Here is a 26,564-nt window from a genome sequence, read left to right on the forward strand (position 1 = left end):
TAAAATAAGGTATTTGGATAAAGATACTCTAAGCTTTTTCCATCTTCTAAATCTATTTTTTATCTTTTAAGTATTGAAGAAACTCCATTAAATAGATAGTTAGGATTACTAAATTCGCCCTAAACAGTAATCTCTACTTTTTTTCCAATCACATGAAAGGTGGAGGAAGAGGATGGGGGAAGCTGTGCATTCTTTCAACAGACAATCATTTGATGTCATCATCAATATGGTGGGCTAGACATTTTTTGTAGTTCCTATTGATTCTTGAAAACTATGTCAAGGATGTAGAAAGTTATAGCCAATCCACAGGCTAAGATAAAAGGATAGCCTCCATGCCTCCCACCCCCACCAAAGTAAAAGCTTTATTAATTAACTTATAGGGCTCCTCTGCCATTCCCATTTCTCCACTCCCCAATTCCATACTTTTGCTAGGTATACAAACTTACCTTTAGGCTTTTGACTGGAACTTATAAAGAGATTCACCTATTAAGGGCAGGGACTACTGGCTATATCCTGTCTGTTCCCCATCCTATGCACAGTGTGCCTCCTCTCTGGTAAAGCCATTAAATTTGGGGGCTTAGAGCTATAGGGATCCTCTTTGAAACACCCTTCCCACCCTTCCCTAATTCCAAAAAGAAATAAACAACAATAGATGCCAATTTGGTCAAGCCAGAAAAGGAAATATGAGAGCCAGGGAAGGAAATGGGAGTATGGGGGGAGTTCTGTGAGCAGCTGCATTGGCCTTCATGCAAAAGGTATCGAAACCCAATTAGGACTAATTGTGCCCCTTCCCCAAGGTACTTAAGAAAGGGACTGAGGACAGTAATATACAAATTCCTCAATGTGAAAGGATGAGGAAGCTTTATAGCCAATCCTAGGAATGAACTCAACACCAAAGGGGAAGGAATAACAGAATATAAAGAAAAAATGCTGAAATACTAAAGAGTTTAGGAGAAATAAAATTCAACAAAAAACCCTAAAATTCAAGCAAATAAATCAACAGAGAATATTCTGAAAATTAGGAAAATGGATGAGTAATACATCCTCAAAGAAAGTATAAAGTGATCTCAATAGCAAAGGAGAGTAAAATGATGCCCCATGAAACCTAGAATTCTATGAAAACCTAAAAGAGCATGGAATGGCATTAACAAATTCTAGAATGGTTCAAAATAGAAATGAAATATACTTCATAAAAATGGAATGGAATAATAATTAAAATTTCTAGCTTTCTCAGGAAAAATAAGTATCAGATTATGGGGCCATGTTTCTCCAACAAAAAATTGAAAGGAGAGAATAATAGATTCAGAATACAAAGATACTCAGCTAGATTGAAGAAAATATGGAAGAAGAGAAGCAAAAAGATATTTACATTAAAAGATCATGTGAGAGTGATACAAGTCAAAAACATTTTGATCTTGAAAATAGGATGTACAGACAATTTAAGCATTGTAGGAATTCCAGAAAAACATGATGAATTTAAAACCTTAGCATAATACATAATACAAGCAAATTGTCCAGAACTTTTGAAAGCAGAAAAAATAAAGCAACCAAAAAGATTCACACATCACTACTAGAAGAAAAATATCCTATACTTAAAATTCTAAGATATATGGTAGTTGAATTTAACAACTCCAACGACAAATCACAGGTTTTACAAGCAGCCAAATATAAAAGACAGCAAATTCAAATAACTCAAGACTATTCTGAAATCCCTAGAAACTGCAAAGGATATGTTATAAAATATTATACATCTAAATGATAATTTATAAAATAACTGTAACAATACATTCTGAAAAGCAAAAGCTTCCAAGATGCCATACAAAATGACATATCCTGAAAACTTAAGATGAAAAATTAAGGAACAAAAACGGAAGTGCAACAAAAGTGGACAATCATTTAGTTTGAAAAGCAAAGGATGAAGAGAAATGGATCCAACACTGACTACAGTCCACCCAAAAGAGCCCAGATAACTCAGCGAAGATGAAAAAAGGATAGAATTCTTTTTTTCATCTTGCTAGCAACAGGTGTGGAATATGTGAAGCAGAAACTTTGAGTCAGGACCTTGTATCCTGGATGAGAACAAGGAGTTCCAAACCTATACCTAATAGGGAAGGGATAAGTAGTTAAGCCAGTTCTGTACTACTTTGGGGGTATCTATGGCATGATCCAGCAATTCTCTTCTTTTTTGGAACTACAGTTCCATGAGAGAGCAAGGGCCAGACCATGAGAAATTTGCAGAAGTTTATTTGTGGTATTTTAAGGTCCTCTGTCCCTCCTTGGAATGCATGCCTATGACTGTCTTACTATGGGTCAGATGATGAGAAGCTCAGGAAGCAAGTCCATTTCCCCAGATATTTTGTGTGGTTCGGTCAGACCCTGTACTTCCTGGGAGTTACAACCTAGAAAACATGTAGGAGAGGATTTGTCTGACAGATTCATCCTCATAGCCACATATCTATATGATTAGTGTTTAGCAGAATGTTGGCTCATCATAGATAAATAATAAATGTTTATTTTCCATTGTTGAGCTTAACTGTTGGTCCCTTGGAAACCTTGCCTAGTAAGAGTATCCACTAGTGAGAGTATGCCACAGGCCAGAGAAAGCACACAAGTAAGAATCAGATCCATTGTTTATATCTTTTAAAAGAAAGGATAAGTCTAAAAACTTTCTCCAATTTTTTTTGTTTGTTTGAATAAAAGACTTCCTCATTCTTATGAGTATATTTACCAGAAAGTCTGGTTTTCTTTAAAGTCTTCTTTATGCCTACAATGAAGTTACAGAGCCTAGCAAAGAATCCTGCAGATAGCAAATATTCAATAAATATTTGTCCAATGAATGAGTAAAGAAGATTTTCACTTAGGAGAGCATTAGCTCAGAAATCACATTAATCGACAGTTTCCAAAATTTCATCCTCATAGTTCTGGTATGCCACCAATTAGAGTGTCTTAAATTACTGATTCTTGGAATAAGAAAAGGTATTTCCTTGTCAAATTCTTTGCCTAGTTCAAGGTATTGGTTCAGTAGTAAAACCACATTCCACCTTTAATACTACCTCCCCAACACACACACACACACACACACACACACACACACACACTCACAAATGTCAATGACTAGAGAGAAAGATGAGAGACAAGGAAGTTGGGAGAAGAGTAATGGAGCAAAGAGCTAGAGAAACAGCAACTGTACTCTCTGAAAGTCTGAAATCCTAAATATAAGATCAAAACCCATGGGGACTAGTGCTTCCCTAGTTTTTACCACACTATCACTGACATCTTTATCCCAGTATCACTCTCCTTTAATAATGGCCAACTAGAGAGACTTTGGAATAACTAACCTTTATTTTACCCCCAAAAAGAAGTCCATACAATTGTTCCTTCTGTTCAGAAACAATCGACATAAGTACATCCAATTAGAAGAGAGAAGATTAAATTGGTAAATGTCACCAGTCTATTTGAAAACAAACTTAAAATGGTGTTTAAGTGGAATTATAATCTCTCTCTCTCTCTCTCTCTCTCTCTCTATATATATATATATATATATATATATATATATATATATATATATAAAATCTATAATAATGCCTCAAAGTTTAGCATTGTTGGTTCTAAGTATAGACTATTGTTGTTTTTCAGTCATTCAGTAGTGTTAAACACTACATGACAAAGTACTGGAGTGGCTTGCCATTTCTTTCTCCAGTGTGTCCCCATTTTCTAGATGAGGAACTAAGGCAAATAAGGGCTAAGTGATTTACCCAGGGTCATACAGTTATTAAGTGTCTGAGGCCAGATTTGAATTTAGATCTCTGTGATTTTAGGCCCAATGTTCCCTCCATCGGACCATGTATCTGCCCCTAGATACAGACACCAAGTTATAAAAGGCATCTTGCTCCTCTGTAAAGATGTGTTACTTATGTTTGCTTAATACAGTCACCAGAAATGAGGATTTGTCTGTTGTAGTATATTATATGGCATTGGCAGGGTATGTGACACAAATTTTTAAAATATGTAAATATGTGTGTATATATATTTCCATATAATCAATATATTGATATAAAAGGATAAGAACCACAAATGACAAAAACTATAATATTTCATGTAAGGAAAACTTGCTTGCTTCTCAGATTAAGAAAGATAAAAAATTTTTATTTTATCACAATAAAATAATGACATAATCATGTATACTTTTATTATAAGAAATAAAATTATTACTAAAATATTAGATGGTACCAACACCATAGTACTAAGCTCTAGTATACATGAGTCAATGTTTTTTGCTTCCCATCCATTTTAATAGTTATTTCTCACAGCCTGTGAAATAGGTTAGTATTGCTACCCCAAATGAAAATAGAAGCACAGATCAATTGAGAAACTGGTTCAAAGTCATACAGGGTATCATTGGTAGATCTGAGATATGAGGCCAAAGCTACTGATTCCTCATGCCATGGAGTTAAGGCTACCTTATGGTTGGGGACTACCAATTTGTCTTTATCCTTTCTACTTCTTCTGCTATTGAAGAATGACTTTTTGTGAGGTTGGCTATAAGCAACCTAGATGGGTTCAGCCACAATTTTCCAGTCTGACATGAATTGCAGGTATAACCATCCTCTGGGACTTTTGATTTTCAGACTCAAGAGATTGATACTATATAAATCTGTGTATTTTCTCATATTTATCTATTTGGAGATATCTTAAAATTCCTTCCCTCTTTGCCTCTTCCATCCATTTGTTGTTGCATTCTACTGTTTTGTTATTGTTACCCACACTACCTTGGTCTGGGAACTGCAACCAAAACAATAGGTTTCTGATAAGAACTTGTCAATTGACTTCCCTATGGCTTTGCTCACCATCCCTTTGATATTACCAGACCAAAACACCCTTCCTTAGTAATCTTTTTCCTATATGTGTTATTTTCTCATATTATAAAGTAAGGGATCAATGAGGTGGCACAGTGGAGCTCTTACTATTCCAAGAATTTTTTTTAAATCAATTAGATAGTATATAAAAAGCTTGGCAGCACAGGGGTTATGGACTTGGAGTCAGGAAGACTCATCTTCATGAAATTCAGTTATAGCCTTAGTCACTTACTAGCTATGTGATCCTGGAAAGTCACTTCCCCTGTTTGCCTTAGTTTCCTCAACTGTAAAATGAGCTGGAGAAGGAAATGACAAACCACTGTAGTTCTTTACCAAGAAAACCCAAATGAGGTCACAAAGAATGAGACATGCCTGAAATGACTGAACAATAACCACAACAATGATAATGCAAACTCTTTGAGGATAGACTTTCTCACTTTGGTATTCATATCCTCAGGCTTCTTATAATGCTTGACACACAGCAAGTATTTCATAAATGGTTTTCATTTTCATTCATTCAACAGACACTTTGCAAAGCATTCTGATTGGCACTGGAAAGACATTATGAGGTACTGATATGGTACAAAGAGTACTAAACTTGGGAGTCAAAATGAAAGTTACAATCTTCCAAAATTTGTGAATATTAGTGTGTTCCTTTTTGTGCCTCTGTTTTCTCCTGTGGAAATTAGAGTAAGAGAAAGAGATTCAAGAAAAACCCTCTTGCCCTTTTGCAGATGTCAGACTTAGTTGTGTCTTGGCTAGCTTTGGTGAACGTTATTTCTCTCTCTCTCTCTCTCTCTCTCTCTCTCTCTCTCTCTCTCTCTCTCTCTCTTTCTCTCTCTCTCATTCTTTATATCAAGGGATGGCTCTCTGGAAAAGAAAATGGAGGGAAATAAAATATATTCATATTTTGAGGTGGGGGTAATATTTGCCATGTGGTCTTCAAACTTATAAAACATCATATAAATGTTTTTTACTACATTGAATAAAAGATGCTTCTGGCATTTTGATCTTTCCTATCCACTTGCACTAACCATATTAGAAATGCAGAAACAGCTACTGTCTCCCTCTGTTCTTCAAATGAATCCTACATCCCATTGCAAAGGCTGCCTTCTTTAAGCCTCATTAGGATTGTTGAATTCTCTTCCTTGGATAGTCCCAGTTATTTAATAATGCAATTGTAGCTCTTCTGCCCATTTTCCTCTCCTCCAGCTGCCTCATTAATTGCCCTCATTTTTAGGACCAGTTAGCCCACCTGGTTGTTCAGTTGTTGCTGTTGTTCAGTCATTTCAGTCATATCTGAGACTTCATGACCCCATTTGGGTTTTTTTTTGTTCCATCAAAAAACTTATGTTCTTTTTTCTTGCTTATACCTAGTTTATTCTTTGATTTAATTGATTAACTTAATGCAGAGCCCATGTAAGCTTCACTCATACATAAATGAGGAAACTGAGTCCAGGAAAAAGAAGGCTTTCTTTTTACCCCCAAAGGACACATAGTGGCACTTAAGACTAGAGTTTAGGTCTTTTGGCTGTCATTCAGTACTCTGCATAGTATGCTATTAGGTTAGGTCACCCAGCAAAAATCTTTCCTGGGCCAGGAAAAAATGGAGAGTTAGATGTTGATGTTGTTGATGATGTTGATATTGTTGCGAATGATGTTGATGATGTTGCTGTGGATGATGTTGATGATGTTGTTGATGAGGATGATGATGATGATGATGATGTTGAATTTGGAATTAGAGATTTTCCTTACATTTGAACCTTTCTGACCCTTTTCTTGGAGACTGTCTCTAACCTCATTCGCCCTTCCATTATATTGGTCTTCTTCCCCCTTTCCCCCATGCACTTCTTTATGAATTATAAAATTACCTCATTTTATTTCTTTTCCCATATCTCTTATTATTATTCTCTTTTTACCTCTAGTTTTTAAATATTTTTTTGACATTTCATCCTATACAGTTTGCCACTGTTCCCTCTAAGTGTACTTCTTCTAGCTACCCTGATGATAATAACAATTTTTAAGATCATCTTTTAAGATCATCTTTTCTTATCAGAATACAAATCATTTGAATTTATTGTATCCCTTAAAATTTTTTCCCTTTTTTAATTACCTTTTGGTGATTCTCTTGAGTTCTGTGTTTGGGCATCAAAATTTCAGTTTAAGTCAGGTCTTTTCTTTAGGAATGCTTGGAAGTCTTCTATTTTATTAAATAACCATACTTTCCCCTATAAGAATATAGTCAATTTTGCTGGGGAGTTGATTCTCAGTTGTAGACCTAGTTCCCTTGCTTTCCAGAATATCATATTCTATGACTTCCAGTCCTTCAGTGTGGATGCAGCCAGGTCCTATGCTATTCTAACTGTGGTTGCATGATATCTGAATGGTTTCTTCTTAGCACTTTATAGTATCTTTTCCTTAGTCTAGTAATTCTTGAATTTGGCTATAACATTCTGGCATTGTCAATTGGGGATTAAATGAAGGAGGTGATCTGTGGATTCTTTCGATCTCCACTTTTCCCTCTTGTTCAAAAATATTGGAGCAGTTTTCATGGATAATTTCCTGTAGAATGATGTTTAGGCTTTTCCTTTTATCATGATTGTCTGGTAGTCCAATAATTCTTAAATTGTCTCTCCTGGATCTATTTTATCAGTGAGGTGTTTCATATTTTCCTCAATTTTTTCATTCTTTTGATTTTGTTTTATAGACTCTTGCTGCCTTGTGAAGTAATTTGCTTCTAGTTGTTGGATTCTAATTTTTAAAGACTGAATTTCATCCCTGGCTGTGGGAAGCCAATAAGAGAATAGATAAAAATCTGAGACTCCTCTTTTGACCCCTTTTGTGATCCTTGTGATTTCTTGTTGAAACGTATTGTGGCCTTATTGAAAAGCTTTAAGTTTCTAGCAAACCTGAATTTAAAGGGTTAACACTGTTCCCCTTTGCTCAGGAATGCAGCTACAGTCAAGGCCAAAACTTTAGCAGGGGCAATTCAACCCTGAGAAAAATATTGCCTGACTTGGCTTTCTGATAAGAACTTAGTCAAAATTCAGCCTTGGCCTTGGTCTATTCTAAAGCCAATGTTTTATGTTTTGATGTGACATAATTTGTAACTTCTGTGCATCTGCAAAGTTTCAGGGGGGTTCTTTTGTGTGAAATGAGTCTTGAAACATATAATAAACTCCATGCTCCTGGAGTCAGAGCTGGAAGCACGAGGTAAAAGACAACTCCTTGTCTGGTCCTTATTTCCTTATCAACTAAACTGTCCTTATCAGATTGTCAGAGATGATAAAGAGATCTCGACACCTGGCTTTTTGTTCATCATACTCTTTCCAGTCCGTTTTTATTTATAGGCCATCTTTCACTCTCTTTGTCTCATTTTCAAGCTGGTCAACACTGGCTTTTCAAGACACCATTTTCTTGTTCTACTTCGTGTGCCTCTGTTTCCAGATGACATTTGCTTTTTAAGTTCTTTTCCCAATTGTCTTCAATCTCTCTTGTTTTTTTGAATTGTGTTTTGAGTTCTTCCAAAGCCTGAGTCCAATTTGCTGGCATTTCTGTGTTTTTTCTTGGTGTTCTTTGGTCCTTCTTTGTTCCATTTACTCTTTGTTCATTACCTGTATAGAAGCTATCAATTGTAATTTCTTTTTCCTTTTTCTGTTGTTTACTCATATTTTTTCCTTCTTTGCCCCCTGTCATTGACTGTAATCTTGCTCCTCTGATTATTTGCTATTTGGGCTATTCTGTCCTGAAGGGGCTTCTTTTCTGCTCTGTTGATTGACTAAATTAGGCTGATGGAGTATTAATGAGCCCTGAGGTCAGATCTTCCCCAGTTGGCAGCAGAAGCTGAAGGTGTGGAGGCTAAAGGGAGCTGTGCTTCCCACCCTGTTATCAAGGTATTCTGTTGTGATTGCAGCCTTAGCCTTGGGATCTTTCTTATGGGGGCTCTCAGTGCAGTCGGTGGTGGAAGGGTGTTGGAGATTTGGGGGTTTTCTTGACAAAGGTACTAGAGTGGTTTACCATTTTCTTCTCCAGCTCATTTTACAGTTGGGGAAACTAAGGCAAACAGAGTTCAGTGACTTGCCCAGGGTCACACAGCTAGTAAGTGTCTGAGGTAAGATTCCAACTAAGGAAGAGGCCTGGTTCTCCACTTTCCCACCTAGCTACCCAGGTTTCATCATTGCAGGCAGATAAACCTGCAATGCTTGTCTCATTCCCATGTCTTACCCTTAGCACATGCTTTCACCTATGTTGTCTGTCTATGTTCTCCTTTTCTATAAAAGACAATCTTCTAATTTAGACTTTTCTTGCCTTTTCTGCTGAGTAGCTCATTTGTCTCAAGTCACTTCAAACACTGAGATGATGAAGAAAAGCATTGGTTAGACTCCAACGCCAACTCCCACCCCAAACCCACAGACCTCTGGGAAAGTGCATATGATTTATTTTAATGGCATCTCTGGAAGCAAGTCTGTAGTAACAATTGCCTTGGGGAAGAAATAGGGACTGTATGGGGATATGGACTCTCAGAGATATGGACAGGAACTCCTACATGAGGCCACTTCTTCTCTCATGCAAGTCTTTACCTTCTCTGAAATTCAGAGACTTAGAGAGTAACCCAGAGCAGGGAGGAGTTACAGCCTATAGGTGAGAGGTGAGGTCTTAAACCAGGTCTTTCTGTTAAGACCAGTACTCTATCCACTATACCACACTGCCTATATATACACACAATACATAGTTAAGAATAGTTTTGAGTATTTACAAAATGATCAAAGCCATTAGTAATATAAAAAGTCCTATTTAAACTACTTTATCAAGTTTCCCACAAGATATCCCCTGTTAGAGAAATCTGGTTTAAAAAAAATGAATCCTACACTCTGCTCTGCAGGTCATCAAAGTGGGGGTAGAGGTTGGGGACGTCTATAAATTAACAGGGACTTTTTGTTAAAACAATCACAAATCTCTTAATCTTGGGTTAGACATTTGCTAAAGCATCCTTCCATTCATTTATCCAGTTTAGTGGGGCGTTGTACTAGGGGCTAGAAGTCCAAAAGCAAAAAGGTGAACCAAGCTCTGCCTTAAAAAGGTGGTTTCTGATTCTTTGCCCAGTCCAAGGTATTGCTTCAGCAGTTTCAGCTACAATCTAGCTGTGGGAAACAATATATACACAGATAAATAAAAATAAAATATAGATAAAGCAAATACAAGATAATCTGTGGGGAGAGGGTTTTAGCATCCAGGAGAACCAGGGAAGCCTCATGTACAATGTGGCATTTGACTTGAGCTTTAAAGCAAACTGGGGTTTCCAAGAGGCAGAGGGATGGAGGGGGGAATAGTCCAAAGATGAGAGACAGTCTGTACAAAGATAAAGATCTGGGAGGTGGATATTAAGAGAAATAGTTGGCCTAGAAGGGGAAAGGGGCAATTAAGATTCATTTAAAGTTCAATGAAGCATTACTGGTACCTTGAAACACATTTTGGAATAAACTTGTAGAACTCTAGGCTGTGGATAATGGATATTGCACATATAACTCTCAGACTCATATTGGTAGGTAGCCTCATTGTTTCTACAATTTTTTGTAGGCTTTTGCCTCTACCAGATAGGGGGAAAGTAGGTTGAGATAATATTCAGTAGCTATCCTATGGGCTGCCCTGAGGTCAATCTAACCATTTCCTCTCTACTAAATACTTAGTCTTGGTTATCCAGAATTAGCAATGACTTTGCTTCATCCATTACTTCTCTAGTCTCACATAGCTCCTCATAAATATTGTCATTTCTTTAAACAGAAGTCTAAGTCTGGTCTTATGGCTTCTTTCTGAATAAGAGATCTGATCCATTATTAAAGGAATGCAAATTGTGGAAAGCTAGACATGGGGAAATAAAGCATTGCTCAGTCACCCAGAAAAACCAACATGAGTGATAGAGAAGGAATCCAAGTGTTTAAGGTCCTGGAGCCATCATTCTTCTAAGCAATGGACTTGGATGAGTGATACCTTATTACCATGTACTGCACTACTCAGGGAGAACCAAAGTACTAATATAATAAATCAGCTCAAATGCCAGTGAAATATCTTTTCAAATCAATGAAGAAAATTTGTGTTGGCTAGGTACCATCCAGGCATTCTAATTGGCTTCTAGTAAAAACCCAGGTGTAGTTTTTTTTTGGGAGTAAGTTTACAGTGAGTGATTAAAGATACTTCATTTCTTGTCCCGTTTAGGCAAGAGCCACCTTGGCAAACTCTGTTTTTTTTCCATTTTAGTTCTAGGAAAATAAGCATCATATGCTAGCTCTTCTGTCCCCGTAATGGTCTTCACATACACATGAGTCTCTTCCATCTCTATTGTTTCCTTCACATCCATTTCAGGGCTGCTGAGGTTCTTGGAAAAACAAATAAAAGGACTAATAAACTTGAGCAGCCTCATAATTTCTGTCATGAAAGTCATTTAAAAGCATGTGTCTTTTTATATCCCTTGTCATCACAATATTAAAAAATAATCAGATTCCCCAAACAACTTGCAGTTGACTTTTTCATATGCATCACCTAACTCAGATTGGCATTTCCCAGTCAGCATCTATGTTCCCTTTTCCCTACTCACAGTTACCACTCTAGTTTGGGTCCTTATCACCTTTCACCAGCCTCCTAACCAGTCCCTCTTCTTTAAATCTCTTCCTACACAGAGCAGCCAAAATGATTTTCCTAAAGCCTAAGTCTGATCTTATCAGTCCCCTATTCAGTAAACTCTGGTGCCTCCCTACTAATGTGAGGATCAAATATTATTTCATCTTCATCTCATCCTTTCCATTTCTATTTTGGTGTAATTTTTATAATGTTCATAATGATTGCTATAGTAGTATGTGTATATAATTCATGAATAAGTAAACATATATATTAAAGATACATGCTTGAAAATTTTTATTGGCACATATTCAAAAAAGTTTGAAGACCATTGGTTGCATTTGAATATTTAAGTATTTCCATCTTAATGGAAAGGCCTTAAAGATAGAGCATCAAAGAAAGAATGTTAGAGGACAGATGCTGGTAAAGACTAATTGAATATCTTTCGAGAATCACAGAAGATCAACAAGGGATGAGATTACAAAAATCATCTAGGGCAACCTATACCTGAATATGAATTCCTGACAATGTTCATGACTATGATTATCTAACCTCTGAAGACCACCAATTATGGGTAATTCATTATCATATAAGGAAGCCCATTCTTTTTTGGGTTGGTTGTGAGTATTGAGATTTTTTTCCTTATATTGATCCAAAATCTGCATCAGGGCATTCACCCATTATATCTAATCTACCCTTTGGGTCTAGGCAAATAAGTTTAATTTCATTTCTCTATTATGGCCCTCCCAAAACTGAAGATATTTCTCATGTCTTCTATCTTGGATAACCCCTAGTAATGAGAATTACTACTTCTAGTATTCTTCATCTCTCTCTATGTCTCCCTTTCTCCTCTGGGTTTCATTTTATGTCCCTCTCCTGTTAAACCCAATCTACTTTTATACCCTTTCCTTCTGACAACAGGGTTTATAATCCATAGCTTACTTATTGTGAGATATTAAGAATTAAAACTAAGAATCATTACCTCCAATGATACCTCAGAACTGTCATACATGTCTGGAAAATCATTTGGTCTTCTCTTCTCCTAAATTGGTAAAAAAAAAATCTAGAGTGAAAAGATTGAAGCTTGGACAATTGTTTAAATACATGGTAAATGAATACAGGCACATTAAAGAATGGAAGATGGAATGGATTTAGTGTCCATGTGACATTTTAGAAATTAATAACAGGATAATTTTTTCTGAATAACTCTGTTTAAGGACCTTTGAACCAGAGATGCTGGCCCCCACATCACCTGATATTTATGACAAAGAGGGTCTCTACCTTCTTTATTCTGAAAGAAAAAAAAAGCCTAGTGACAATACTCCTGCACATAACAGATTATAAACACCTTCATGCCTTGTTGCCACCTCTCTGCCCAGATTCATCATTCACTCACTTTCCCTGCATGGTTTTATTTTGTTTCCAAAGTTACTCCATACCTCTATGAAATGGGAACTATATTCACTGCTCAATAGATGTTCCAGATTATAATCAGAAATTTTCTCTGCAATTGGAGAATATTGTCACTTAAAAAAATGTACACTGTCTTTGTATACCCATTACCTAACACAATGCCTGGCATGTATTAAATGCTTAATAAATGCTCACTGATCACTGTCATTAAGAGTCCTTGTTCAAACCAAAGGAAAGGGACAATCACCTGAGTATGCCCATCTTTTCTTCTTTTCTGAGCACAGACCACAATTAAAGCTATGAGCAGGACCATTGCCACCAAGGTTGGGATGCCTGCTGCCAGTCCTGCTGCCAGAATTGTGATACAATCCTAATGTAGAGAGATAAGAAGCAGAAGATCAAATGTACCAATTCTACAGTGACTACTCACCCTTTGTTCCTATATGGTCAGGAAAGATGAAGTATGCACCAAGAGATATGCCCAAGCCACACTATTCAAATCAAAGCTCAACTTAGACAAAAAGTTCCTTGAGGGAAGAGATAATATTTTTCCTTTTGTTTTTGTATTGTTTTGCTTTGCAAATAGCAAAGAAATCATGCCTGGCACATAGTAGTTGCTGACTTGATTTCACTAAATGTGACCACCTACTATAATTTAGGCAGTGGTGATTAATAATAATAGTTATATGGCACTTTTAAGGCTTACAAAGCATTTTCCATACATTATGTCATTTGATCTTTACAACAACGAAGTGGGATAAGCACTACGGATATTATCATTCCTATTTTACAGATGACAGAATCCCCATCAGATCCCTATTGGACTCCTAATTCTGAGGCTGAGAACAGCTAGAATCATGCCACTAGTGAGCATCTTTCAAAAAGAAAAAAAAATACAAGTGGTCAGTTAGATTGAAAGAATTCATAAAAATTTTCTACCTCTCTGGGCTATATTAGAGTTTTCACTCTAGAAACTAGACTTGTATGTTTGAACTTATTTATAATTATTATTTTTCTTTTTTTTAAACCCTTAACTTCTGTGTATTGACTCCTAGGTGGAAGAGAGGAAAGGGTGGGCAATGGGGGTCAAGTGACTTGCCCAGGGTCACACAGCTGGGAAGTGTCTGAGGCCGGATTTGAACCCAAGACCTCCCTGTCTCTAGGCCTGACTCTCAATCCACTGAGCTACCCAGATGCCCCTATTTATAATTATTTTAACTGTTTTTTACTCTTTTGAATTGGTTTATGATAGTTTTGACTGGTTTGAACTGGTTTTGACTGGTTTGTATTGACATACTGGTTTTAATTGGTTTTGACTGGTTTGGGCTCTTTTGAACCTGTTTACAGGTTTAAACTACTTTATACTAGTTTTAACACAAATTTTCCTGATCTCAAGGTCATTCACAGTTGTTCATCAAAAAATATTGCTGTCACTCTATATAATGTTCTTCTTGTTCTGTTCATTTCATTTTGCATCAGTTCATGTAAGGCTTTCCAGATTTTTCAAAAATTGTCCTGCTCATCATTTCTTATAGTTTAATAATAATATACTACATCTTATTCAGTCACTCAATTTCCAGTTCTTTGCTACCGTAAAAAGAGCTGCAATATCTTTGTAGAAATAGAATAAGTCTTTTAGAGCACAAATTCTTAAGAATAATTTCTTTTCTTAACACTGAAAAAAAAAATTGAGAAATGCGGGGAAAGCACATTGTAGAGTATAAAGGTAACATAAATGTTAACTATTATCATTATTTCATTCTTCCCAGTATGTAGAAAAGGCCTTTGGGCGATTTAGTGGATAGAGCACTGGACCTGTTGGCCTCAGATATTCACTAGCTGAATGTCCTTGAGTAAATCACTTAACCTTTGTTTGCCTTAATCTGCTGGAGAAGGAAATGGCAAACCACCATAGTATCTTTGCCTAGAAAACTCCATACAGAGTCACAAAGAGTTAGACATACTGAACAACAAGATAGAGAACACCTCTGTTTGAAACATTCTATCAACTTATCTTTGTAATCTTCATAGCTCTAGGAAGAAGACAACATTGAGTGTCTCCCACTTATTTTACAGAAAAATAAGCCAATACATAGTTAATAAAAATGTATCAAGCACTTACTATATGCCAGGCACTATGCTAAGCACTGGGAATAGACACAAGAAAAAGAGACGGTCCCTGCTCAGGAGGAGCTTAAAATCTAGGGGGAAGACAACATACAAGAGAAAGCTAAAAAGAGAGGGAGGCCACCGAGCTGGGAGCAGGTTGGGTATAAAGTCCAAGCCATACGCTGATAGTAAATTAAGTCAGCTGATAATAAATAAAATGAGGGATGAAGATTTTAAAGAACTCATCCATGGTCACATAAAGTTGGGCTCAGAATAATTTCTTAGTCAAAATGGAGTATGCTATAATGAGTGCTGAATCTGTTATTAGAGGGCCTAACCTTTGTGTTCAAAGGCATTTACTAAGATGACATAGTAAGACAGTAAGTGCAAAACATTCCACTGGTGAACTTGGGATACGTTCTTTTACAAATACGCACAATTTTATGGGAAAGATGATTACAAACAACAAATAGTAGTGAGATTATGTCTGTCATAAGATGTTTTATTTTGCCTTGCCTACATGCATAGACTAGGATGCAACTCTTGATAATAGAAGGCTTATAAATCCTTTTCCTCTTTGAAGATTCCTCATGTAGCTTCATTTGGATGCAACATTGCTGCTGAGTAGGTTGCTCAGTTGGATTTTCAGGGTTCACTCCTTTACAAAACCCAACACTCAGTTTCCAGGGCTAGCTCTCTTCTAGTATCCATAACCATTTCTCTTCTCTGTAGCCAAGGACTCAGATCCTCAAAGCTGCTTTCCCCTTTGAGTGATTTCCTTTCTGCATCCAAATCTCTCTGTACTGTATTTCTATGCTTCTTCAATAATACCTCCAACTCTCTTGAACCGATGAACTCTTAAAGCATTATTGTCTCCAGGTACACTATAGATCCATGATGGCAAATCTATGGCATGCATGCTAAAGATGGCATACAGAGACCTCTCTGTGAGCATGCACCCTTCCCTGCCAGTTAGTTACTAGAATGGCAGAGGTACTTGGGCAAAGCTACTCCCTTCTCCCTCTCCACCACACCTCCATGGCCCTCTGCCCAGCAGCCCAATGGAAGTGCTTACTCCTTCCCCTGAGAGAAGTGCCCAGGGCCACTCCTTTCTCTTTCTTCTTCCCCTGTCTGGAGTAAGGAGACAGGAATGGGAAGGGGTGTAGCACTCAGTCTCTGGAGGAAGAGTCTATAAAAGGTTCACCATCACTGCTATAGACTATGCTATTTCAGGATGTAGAGTATAACAGGAGACTATAACTACTGATCCAAGGTCCTTATAAACATGTACAGAGTTCAGCAGATGTAATTCTCAGTGTGAAAGAAGCTAGGCAGTCTGCTTCCAGTAGAATTAAGATGACATGTGAGGAAAAGGCCTTGGAGAGACATTTTATAATTGGTTTTGGTTTGCTAGTCACATTTTTGACAGGCTGGGGAGCATTCAAAAAGCACTATTGACCTAATTTATTTTTGTCTTTAAATTCCCAGCAACTTATAAAGTGTCATATATATGCATATATATATATTTTATACACACACACACACATATATATATACATAAATATATCAGGTGTTTAATAAGTGCTTATTGGATTGAATCAAAGAGGCAGCTTTGGAGGACAAATCTAATGATGTGCTGGAGCCAGTTCCCACCAGTTTTTGAAAGCAGATTGTTAAATTTTCCATGTAAGTATATAGTAAGATAGTAACTGCAAAACTTGGAAATGAGCAAATGCTAAAAATCAAGGATTGGTTTCTTTTGTTATTGTTGTTGTTGTTTTATTGTGTCTAGACTTAAAAAAGTGATGGAGAAAATGTTAATGGGATAAATTAAACCTAAAAGTGTTTAATCAAGAGTACTTTTTCTTTTCTTGGAAAATTGGAAGTTAAACATTTACCAACACACCCCTGAACAAATCAGAAACATAAGGTCAGAATGACTGAGAATGTAACCTTTTAATTTCAAGAAAATGATGAACAATTCCTTTCCTCGCCAATCTCCACATTTAATCATCTGGATTTTCTCTACAATGTGATCATAGCTCGATCATCTTAGAATTTCACTCTTCTGCTGACCTTCTTATGCTAAAAATATGCTGGGTTCATACTATCCCTTCCTCTAATTGGCTCTCAGAATCTCTATTAAAAGGGAGGAAAATCACAAGGTCAACTATTTCTTCATTTTTCTTGGGGCTCCAGCTCTAACTCTCTGGACCTTCTCTACCATGCCTCCTCCAGGGGGGATCTTCTCCCACTTTATACTTCCATTTGTGTGTTGTCTTCTCCCTTTAGAATGTAAGTTCCTTGAGGTCAAAGGCTATCTTTCTGCTTGTACCAGTACTCAGTGGGCTCAATCACAATGGCCATAGGAAAAGCCCTTCAATCCAGATGGTTAGGTGTGGAGATTGGTGAGGAAAGGAAGTGTCAATCATTTTCTTGAAATAAAAAGGTTATATTCTTTTCTTTTCCACTATGTGCTACAATCACAATAATTCTGACCTTATGTATCTGATTTGTCCAGGAGTGTGCTGATAAAGGTCTAAGCAGTTAGGATGCACTTAATAAATGTGGGTTGATTTGACTTGTTGACTTAAGAAAACAATTCCCAAATTATTTAAAAGAAGTGGAATCCTGCAAATAGCTCTTAGACTTTTACTAAGAAGAAACTTAAATTTTAATTCATCGAATGCACATTTTCATTATGCCTTCAACACATCGGGAAACACAGTGGTTAGAGTACCAGGACTGGAGTCAGGAAGACCTGGGTTCAAATATAGCCTCAGATACGTCCTAGCTATGTGACGGAGGGCAATATCACTTAACCCCAATTGCTTAATCCTTACTGCTCGTCTGTCTTAGAACTGATGCTTAGCATTGAGTCTAAAATATAAAGTAAGAAGTTTTTTTTTTAAAGAATAAATCTATCACAGTACTGTCCCAACCAGATGTTTAGGAACTATACCCAGATGAGCTTGAAACTTCCACTCTGGAGTCAGGCTTTCCCAGTTGGTGAGCCTTTACTGTATCTAGCTAGCTCCAAATGAGTCCAGACCAGACCAGACTCTCACTCAGGCCATTTTCTAACCTGCCTGAGCCTGGGCACCATGCCATCTTCAATCCTTTGCTCTAGAAACTGTTATCAAATTAATACCATTGTTGCTTTTGGAAAGTTTATATTGCACATATATTATAGTACATAGTAGAAAATATGTTTTATATTTTTGACTATTATTCTGTTCACCATCTCTGTTACTTCGTAGACTAAAGCACTTTCCTAAGGTTGTCATCTCCCCCTATTAGAATATAAGTTTTTTGAGGACAGGAATTGTCTTGATTTTGTATTTGTATCTTCAGCACTTAACATAGTGTCCAGCACTATTAAGCTCTCTCTTTTTTAAAACTCTAAACTTCCATCTTAGAATCAATTAATTCTAAGTCAAAAGAGTGATAAGGGTTATGCAGTGGGGGTTCAGTGACTTGTCCAGAGTCACACAGCTTGGATGTATCTGAGGCCAAATTTGAACTCAGTTCCTCTCAACTCCAGACCTGGCACTCTATGCACTGTGCTATCTAACTGCCTCTATGTAAGCTCTTAATAAATGTTATTGCACTTATTTATTAATTCATTCCTTCATTCAAATACTTATAAATAGATTGATCTTGCATTATATTCAATTTGTGAGCAGAGTTATGACAGTATTTTATGTAAAAGGAAGAGAAAGTTTTTTGCAATTTAGTTTTGTTTTTCTAAATTTTTAATATTATTCATATTTCCTAAAATTTTAAATTAAATGTACTTACTTCTATGATTCCATCAGTAGCATCAGGGAAGGAAGTCTGCAAAGGAGAAAAAGCCAGGCATCTTAAGAAAATAAAATATATAATAATGGATATTATGTTTGCAAAACAGCTTGTCAAAAAAAATGATTTTTAGTTTTTGACTCTGAAAAATTAACTCCTCTTTATAGCCATTCTTTTAAATTGAGAGTTGATTCATACCCAGGAAAAAAAGAAATTTGATTCTATGGACCAGTATTTCAGAAATCAATCCTTAATTATCCACTTTGTGAATTATTCACAACATATAAATGCAACAAGATGGCGCTGTGAAGCCAAGAGGACCCGATTTCAAACCTAGTCTCACACACTTACTAGACATGTGACCTTGGGCAAGTCATTGAACCTTTATACCTCAGTTTTCTCATTTGTAAATGATAATAATAAATACATCATATAATAAATAATAGTAAAATAATAAATAAACAAAATAGTAAATAATAATAAAAACCCTACCTCATTGTTTGTTATGAAGGGTTGTTATGAAGATTAAATGTGAAAATATTTATAAGCGCTTAGCACAATTCTTGGCACATAGTAAATGTTTAATAAATACCTGTTTCCTTCCTCTGTTTCATTTTATCTGTAGAAATAGGATAGGTTAGTACATAGAATAATGTGTTTGGTGTCAGGAAGACCTGGGTTAAATTATTGCCTCTGGCACTAGCTGTGCCACACCTTGGACAAATGTCTTAAGATACTATGTATTTAAAAAAAAAATAACCCTTATCTTCCATGTTGGAATCAAAACTATATATTGTTTCCAAAGAAGAAGATTGGAAAGGGTTAGGCAATAAGTGACTTGCCCAGGGTCACACAACTAAGAAGTGTTAAACCCAAGATCTCCCACCTGGCTTTCAATCCTCTGGACCACTCAGCTGCCATGGATACGATGTATTTCAAGCAATTTCTTAAGACTTATCTATTAAGTGGACTGTAATCTGCATTGGAAAAGGGAATTCCCATACTGGGAATTACACTTCAAATATTTGAATCATCCTCAGCAAATATTTGATTCTGTCACCTGGGGCACATTGAGCTCTTATATACCAACTTATAGAAAGAAAATTAATTTAAATAGAAACCATAAGGTTTAGAGCAACTCCATGTTGCAAATTTTAAAAATGATTAGGAAAGTTTACCCATAGAATCAAATTTCTTCTTTTTCTGAGCCAGGATAAAAGTATAAGGCAACAAGTATACTAGGGAGGAAGGATTAGAAGAGAAAGGGAAAACTGAGGGAATAGTTCTACATTTTCACAATATTTAGGGGTTAAGAGAAGAGACATCAGTGGTGGGTGAGCTACATATCCTAAAAGGTTTTGACCAAATTCCACAATATGATCATGTTGCCTGTCATGTACTCTGATCCAGCAGGCATTCTTTTAGCACATATAGTTTTAAAAAAAAATACAAGTCTTCTGGGAAGTAGTGAGAGGTGGAATAGTAAAAAGTAGAAGGTGTAGGTACAGTCAAAGGGAATGGCAGAGAGACATAAGACATAAGACATTCTCTTCCCAGCATCCTGTCTTAAACCCTGATGTTGGGAGCAAAATCTTCAGTTAAAGATTTCCCAAACATAGTATAATGAGTGCTAAGAATATTTAATACCTGATCTAATCTCATGATATTTACTCTGCTTATTATTTTATCAAGCACTTTTTGTTTTGATTTCATGAGTCATCTGGTTTGGTTTGTCCCAAAATCATAGGATGGGGGCTCAGAGTTAAAAATTTTAATAGGTGAATACCCAGACAATACAATGATTCATGGCCCAGGGGGGATGTCTAGAGTTCAGGATGGGACTGATTTTTTTCTTTCTCTTTTTGCCATTACTTTTGATGCCTCCTAGATATTGCCTCTTAACATTAACACAAGACTCTCATCCTCTTTTTTTTAAAGGAGGATGCACTATATGGATATCTATCTACCTAGTCAGAGTGTGTCCTAAGACATATTGCTATACTATGAAAATCATTTTCTTCACCTCTTTTCTTACAATTTCCTTTTTCTCTTACATTTCCATTCTTGCCATTTCATTCTCTCCTCCCTGCTCTATTTCTTCCTTTTTTCTCCTTTTAAATTTGCCTTAAATTTAACTGCTTTGTGATACTGTGTTAAGTGTGATTCCTTTTTTTAGTGGTACAGTAGAGGTTCTCTTATCCACAGCAGAGGTTAGGGCTTCAACACATCTTAATTTTGCCTTGTGATATTGATTTAATTCATCTTCTGAATCATTAGTATAATTGCAAGAGAGGGAAACAGAGAGACAGAAAAAGAGACAGAAAGAGAAGCAGTGAGACCCACAGAAAGAATATGCAATTAGAACTGAACCAATTATCATACTTAATCTTGTTACAAATAACCTGAGCACAACACAAAAGGCAGAACAAGTCAAGATGGAGAATAAGCAAAGTCTTTAAACAACTTGCCACTGGAAACCAGGAACAAAGGCTTTAAAATTTTTTATTTTTATGCAAAACACGCCTTCACAATGGCCACTGTGGCAAGAGCACACTCATACTTAAACAAAGCCCCCCAAATAAAACCATAAATAATTGATGTGAAAGGCGACTCCAACAGTTCTTTCTCCTGAGGTAGATAGCATTCCCCATTATGTCTTTCAGGATTATCCCAGATCACAGGAACCTAAGTTTTAACTTGAAAACTAAATGCATTTTAAAAATTTGGGACTTCCTCATCTATTCAGTTCAGAGTTTCTGTGCTATTCCACTGAAGCTTAATGCAATAACTACACTAACACTTGCTGACTTGTCTAGTACAAGGGTTATGAATACTTACTGTGTTAGGTGGCAATGTGAAATTTTGGATTGAACTCTGGAAGACAAAAAAGAAATATTAAAATGCTTTGCCACAGTGTGTCTAGTTTCTCTTCCTCATCCTTTTCTAACTCAGGTAGATATTCCCTATTTAATCCCTACCTACAGGCTCAACTACATCCTAACACTAGCCCTAGGGATTCCTATAAGTAGTTTGATTCAGGTTCTATCATGATGACCATACTACCTCCATCCATCTTGTATAAGGGATCCTGTCCTTGAGTCCAATTTCCCAGTCTTGTACCCTAGTCTTCAAGCATCTGTTCTCTGAACCTAATTTCCCCAGATTTGGGTCACTGATGTGAATTGCTTACCTGCTTGGACCTGAATGACCAATTTTGCAATGGATAGAGTGATGGGCCTAGAGTATCTGCCACCAGATATTTACTAGGTGTATGACCTTGGGCAAGTCACTTAACCAGTATTCCATTTCCTCAGATTTTGGCATGGGAAAGATATTATTTATTCTCTCTCTCTGTCTCTGTTTCCTTTCTCTCATTCGCTTTCACTGTTCTTATCTTTTTTCTCCACCATTTCCATAGTAGAGTTTTTCTTAGTTTGGGTACCTGATTGGCTTCCATAAATATCACCTACCATTAAGAGAATTCATTTTTTCTGGTTAACAAGTTGTTCAGACATTTTCAGTTGTGTCCAACTCTTTGTGACCCTAATTTGGGTTTTCTCGGCAAATATAATAGAGTAGTTTGCTATTTCTTTAAGAAGAAGAGCTGCTTAGAAGCTTTTAATTATATCCCCAGTGCTAAGCATAGCATCTGGCTCATCTCATATCTCTCTCTCTCTCTCTCTCTCTCTCTCTCTCTCTCTCTCTCTCTCTCATTTGGGCTATCATATGGTAAAAGAATTAGACTCATTCTCTATGACCCCAAAGAGATGAAGCAGGAGAAATGGTTGGCATGGTAAGTTGACATAAGATAAATTTAGATCTGATTTCAGGAAATGCTTCCTTAGAGGTAACCAGAGCTGTCCAAAAGGGCTTCCTCATTGAGCGACTGGATTTCCCTTCAAGTAAAAGTTAGTTGATTACTTATAATGCCAATTGTGGAGGATATGGGCTGGTTTAGATGCCTACTCAGGCCTCTTCGAAATCTAACCTTTTGTGATTCTTAACATCAATCATTATATGGACAAATTATATCATGTATTAAAACCATGGTGGTTCTAATAAAATCTGAAATCTACTAAATGCCTCTTTATTTAGAATACTCAAAACAAGTGTATCACTCTTCCAGCTTTAGTAAGAATAGAGCTAAAGCCCATTGTCTAAATAATGAGTGAGCCTAGATTAGATGTTGTTTTTCTCTTGAAGAGTGCATTGTGCTATGTTTCTTCAAGGCATCAATATCTATCTTCTACTGGCCCCAAACTCTGTCATTCTCATGGTTAACAAACAGCACATGCAATGTCTTGTTCCAGATCACTCCCCTTCTCCCAGATGGTACTCAGAATGAAGCTTTGTCTCTATCACACTGGCATCACCCCAGAGCTCACTGATGAGACATTTCTGGAGAGCAGCCGTATCAGCCCTTGTATTGAACACCTGGAGGCTTGTTTTATATTTCCATAAGTAGTTGTTTAGCTCTTTTGAGCTAAAGGACTCTGATCTACATTAAGCTCTCTCAAAGGAGCTATAACCTAAAAAGGAGATGCAGACAAGCTTGGATGAATACAGGCTCATATGAACTACTCTTGTCAGTAGATATGTCCTCTCAGGAGAGAAATGAATAAGCTATATCCAAGTCTAGAACCAAATTCTCCAGCTATCTGGAAGATAGATATTGTTTGTTGGAAGGAAGGAGTTATAGGACTTTGACTTGGAAAAACAGTTAGTCATCTGGTCCAACCCCTTTGATATATAGATAAAGAAACTGAGGCCCAAAGAAGAAAAAATAAATTGTAGAAGGTTATAGGAGGCAGCAGAAACAGAATTAATTCAATCCCTAGAACTCTGGTTCTAAACTCAATATTCTTCCTACTATTGACAGTCCTTACTAAAGGGAAAGGGACTATCAGGAAAAGCCCTGTTCTCCATCTCCTCCCCACCCCCCATTCCAATTCTGTATTCCATTATCTTCTTCCTCTGGGTCCAAGTCAACATAGATTCTAAAATCAACTGTCTTGCTCTTGGCAAGAAGTATACAGGAAAGCTCCAACTCAGATAATCTTGGCATAGTGTCAAGCTCCTTTCTTGATACCCATATGCCTTGGCATGACACCAGCTAAGCAGTCTCAGTTAAATGGTACTGGGAAAATATTCAAAATTCAATTGTATTTTTTAAAGTAATAAGAATGATCAAGTTTAACCTTGAAGAAGAGACATGACAATGTACCTTCTTTCTTGGAAGGGAATGTGGAACACAATCACATTTAACTGATGTGTTAATTATTTTTGCTGAACTGTTTTTATTAATTATAACCAATGGTTCGGGGGAAGGGATCTATTGGGAAATTAAGGTGATATAAAAATAAGATTTGCCAATACAAGTTAATAAATTCAAATGAATTTTAAACACTCTGTGGAACATTATTCATGCTTGATTAGTACTAAAAGCTTTCATCTTTCGACATCTTTCTTTACAAAGTCGTGAAGAACTTCTTTCAGATAAAAAAATTTGTCCCCATTTTCAACAAATTGGAAGACATTCTCATTAAAAACCTTTCCAATTTTCTTTCTTCAAGAAAAACATAGCTGTTGGTGGGGTAAAAAGAAAATTCCCGTTTTCACTCACCATTTCTGCTGTTTAGATCTGGGATTTCATAAGTGTGTAGAACTCCCAATGTGGAACTTTTCTCCACCAGTGCAGATCAACAACTCATTTAGGACTTAGGGTCTTGGATAGTTTCCTGGGCAATAACGAGTTTAAATCACTTGCCAATGGTCAAGCAGTTAGTATGTCTCAGAGTGCTCTCTGTGTAGGCTTCCTCTCGGCACCAGAATTCACCAAATCAATCCAAATCAATCAAGGTTCCTATTATCTGCAGGGCAGTTCTACCTTCTGAGCCATCTGTGAAGGGAGGGAGCAAAAGAAAGCTGAGCTCAACCTCTGATTCCAGAGCACCAGACGTGCATGGTCAGAAGGCAATTGTCTCAGCTGCTGCTGCCTGCCCAGAGTCTAGTAAAGAATCTGAGACCACATGGCCAGAGAAAAGGAAAACTGTTCTTTGTTACCCTTTATTTGCATCACATTGGGCGCTTGCCTGCTCCTCTGGCAGTCATGCTTCTTTCCTTTAATTTTCACTCTCCCTTTCTCTTCTTCACCTCTGCAGCCAAAGTCAAGTCAATCTGAACTTGGAGGAATCTGTAGCCAGCTGCAACAGCCTCCTTAGGAAGCAGCAGGTCACAGAATGGCAAGCATGGTGGCATCAGGTCCAGTTGACAGGCTTCCAAATTTCAAAAATTCCTGGCAGTGAGAAGATGGATCCATTGCCAACATCAATACAGTGAGTAGATGTATTGGGGTCAGTCTCTTAGGGTGTGCCCATTCTACTTCCGTATTTCCTTCAAGTAGCAGATTTAGGGCCACCACACATTCTGGACATGTCATAAAGTGAATGGCAATTTGATATGGTGGCTAGAGTCCAGGGTCTAGAGTCAGGAAGACGAGAATTAAAATCTTGCTTCAAATACTTATTAGCTACATGTCCCTGAGTGAAATTTAGCCACTGTAGACCTCAACTTTTCTTATCTGCAAATTGGAGATAACAATAGTTCTTACCTCCCACAATTGGTTATTAAACTTAAATGAGTTCTCAGCTATAATTACACAGATGGTCTTTTAGTCTCTCTAGTCTCTCTAAAGTTTTCCTCCCACTAGTGGAAAGTGAAGTGGGCATATACTTGGAGTCAGGGCAATTCAGATTCTTTTTCACTTCAATGCCTTCCAGCTCTATGACCACTGGCAAGTGATTTAAACTCTTTATTGCCCAGGAAACTGTCTAAGACTCTTAAATCTAAATTGAGTTGTTGATCTGCACTGGTGGGGAAGTTCCCTCACTGTGAATTCCAGTCACTGATAGAATCCCAGATCCAAATCCTATAGCTCAAGCCTCTCCTCAAAAAAAAATTCTTTTTGGAAAACCTCACAATTTGGTAAGTCCTACTTTACTAAGAAAAATGAGACTCCATCCTGAGTTCCCTCATCTTCTATATTCTACACTTCATCCTATTTAGAGCTTCAATATCCTTTCCTTCTTTACATTAGTCTCTGAGGAACATTACATTACATTAGTCTCTGAGGCTCTTCTTGCCAAGAACCCTTTATTTATTTTCTCAATCACATCTCTTCTCATATCCCTGTGGGGCTTGTCCCATATATAATTCTCTTCCTCTCACCTTTTGCCTCTATCTCTTGACTCCTCCCCATTGCCTATGTTTATGCCAAGATATCCTCTGATTATTGTTGTTTAGACATTTTCAGTCATACCAAACTCTTCATGACCCCTTTTGGGGTTTTCACAGCAAAGACACTGGAATAGTTTGCCATGCCCTTCTCCAGTTCATTCTACAGATAAGGAAATGGAGGCAAACAAGTTTGTTCATCCTCATACAGCTAGTGTCTGAAGCTGGATTTGAACTCAGGTCTTCCTTACTCCAGACTTGGCATACTATCTACTTTGCCACCTAGCTACCAAAGTCCTGTCAGGTATCTTGCCTCCTTGAAAACAAAACATTTATGTGATCATTTCATTCTTTCAAATGATATGCATATCATTTGAAGGAATTATATATATATGTGTGTGTGTGTGTGTGTGTGTGTGTGTATGTGTGTGTGTGTGTGTACTGCCAAAATAATCTTCCCAAAACAGAGTTCTGATAATATCATTCTCTTGTTCAAAAAATTTCAGGGGTTCTCTACTATGTCTAGGATAAGATATCAAT

At 36.9% G+C, this 26,564-nt stretch overlaps 1 protein-coding gene across 1 annotated transcript; it reads right to left on the reverse strand.

Moving 5' to 3' along the window:
* Nucleotides 1-11,049: 11,049 nt before the first annotated feature.
* Nucleotides 11,050-25,049, reverse strand: OPALIN (oligodendrocytic myelin paranodal and inner loop protein). The gene is made up of 6 exons (XM_044660206.1): nucleotides 24,945-25,049; nucleotides 21,630-21,665; nucleotides 18,792-18,827; nucleotides 13,129-13,251; nucleotides 12,451-12,510; nucleotides 11,050-11,229 (listed from the first exon to the last, which is right to left on the reverse strand). Exons 1-6 carry the CDS (start codon nucleotides 25,047-25,049, stop codon nucleotides 11,050-11,052), a joined length of 540 nt encoding a protein of 179 aa, XP_044516141.1.
* Nucleotides 25,050-26,564: the final 1,515 nt, after the last annotated feature.

This window comes from Gracilinanus agilis, chromosome 2 (assembly GCF_016433145.1).
Source record: "Gracilinanus agilis isolate LMUSP501 chromosome 2, AgileGrace, whole genome shotgun sequence".
Lineage (NCBI taxonomy): Eukaryota > Metazoa > Chordata > Mammalia > Didelphimorphia > Didelphidae > Gracilinanus > Gracilinanus agilis.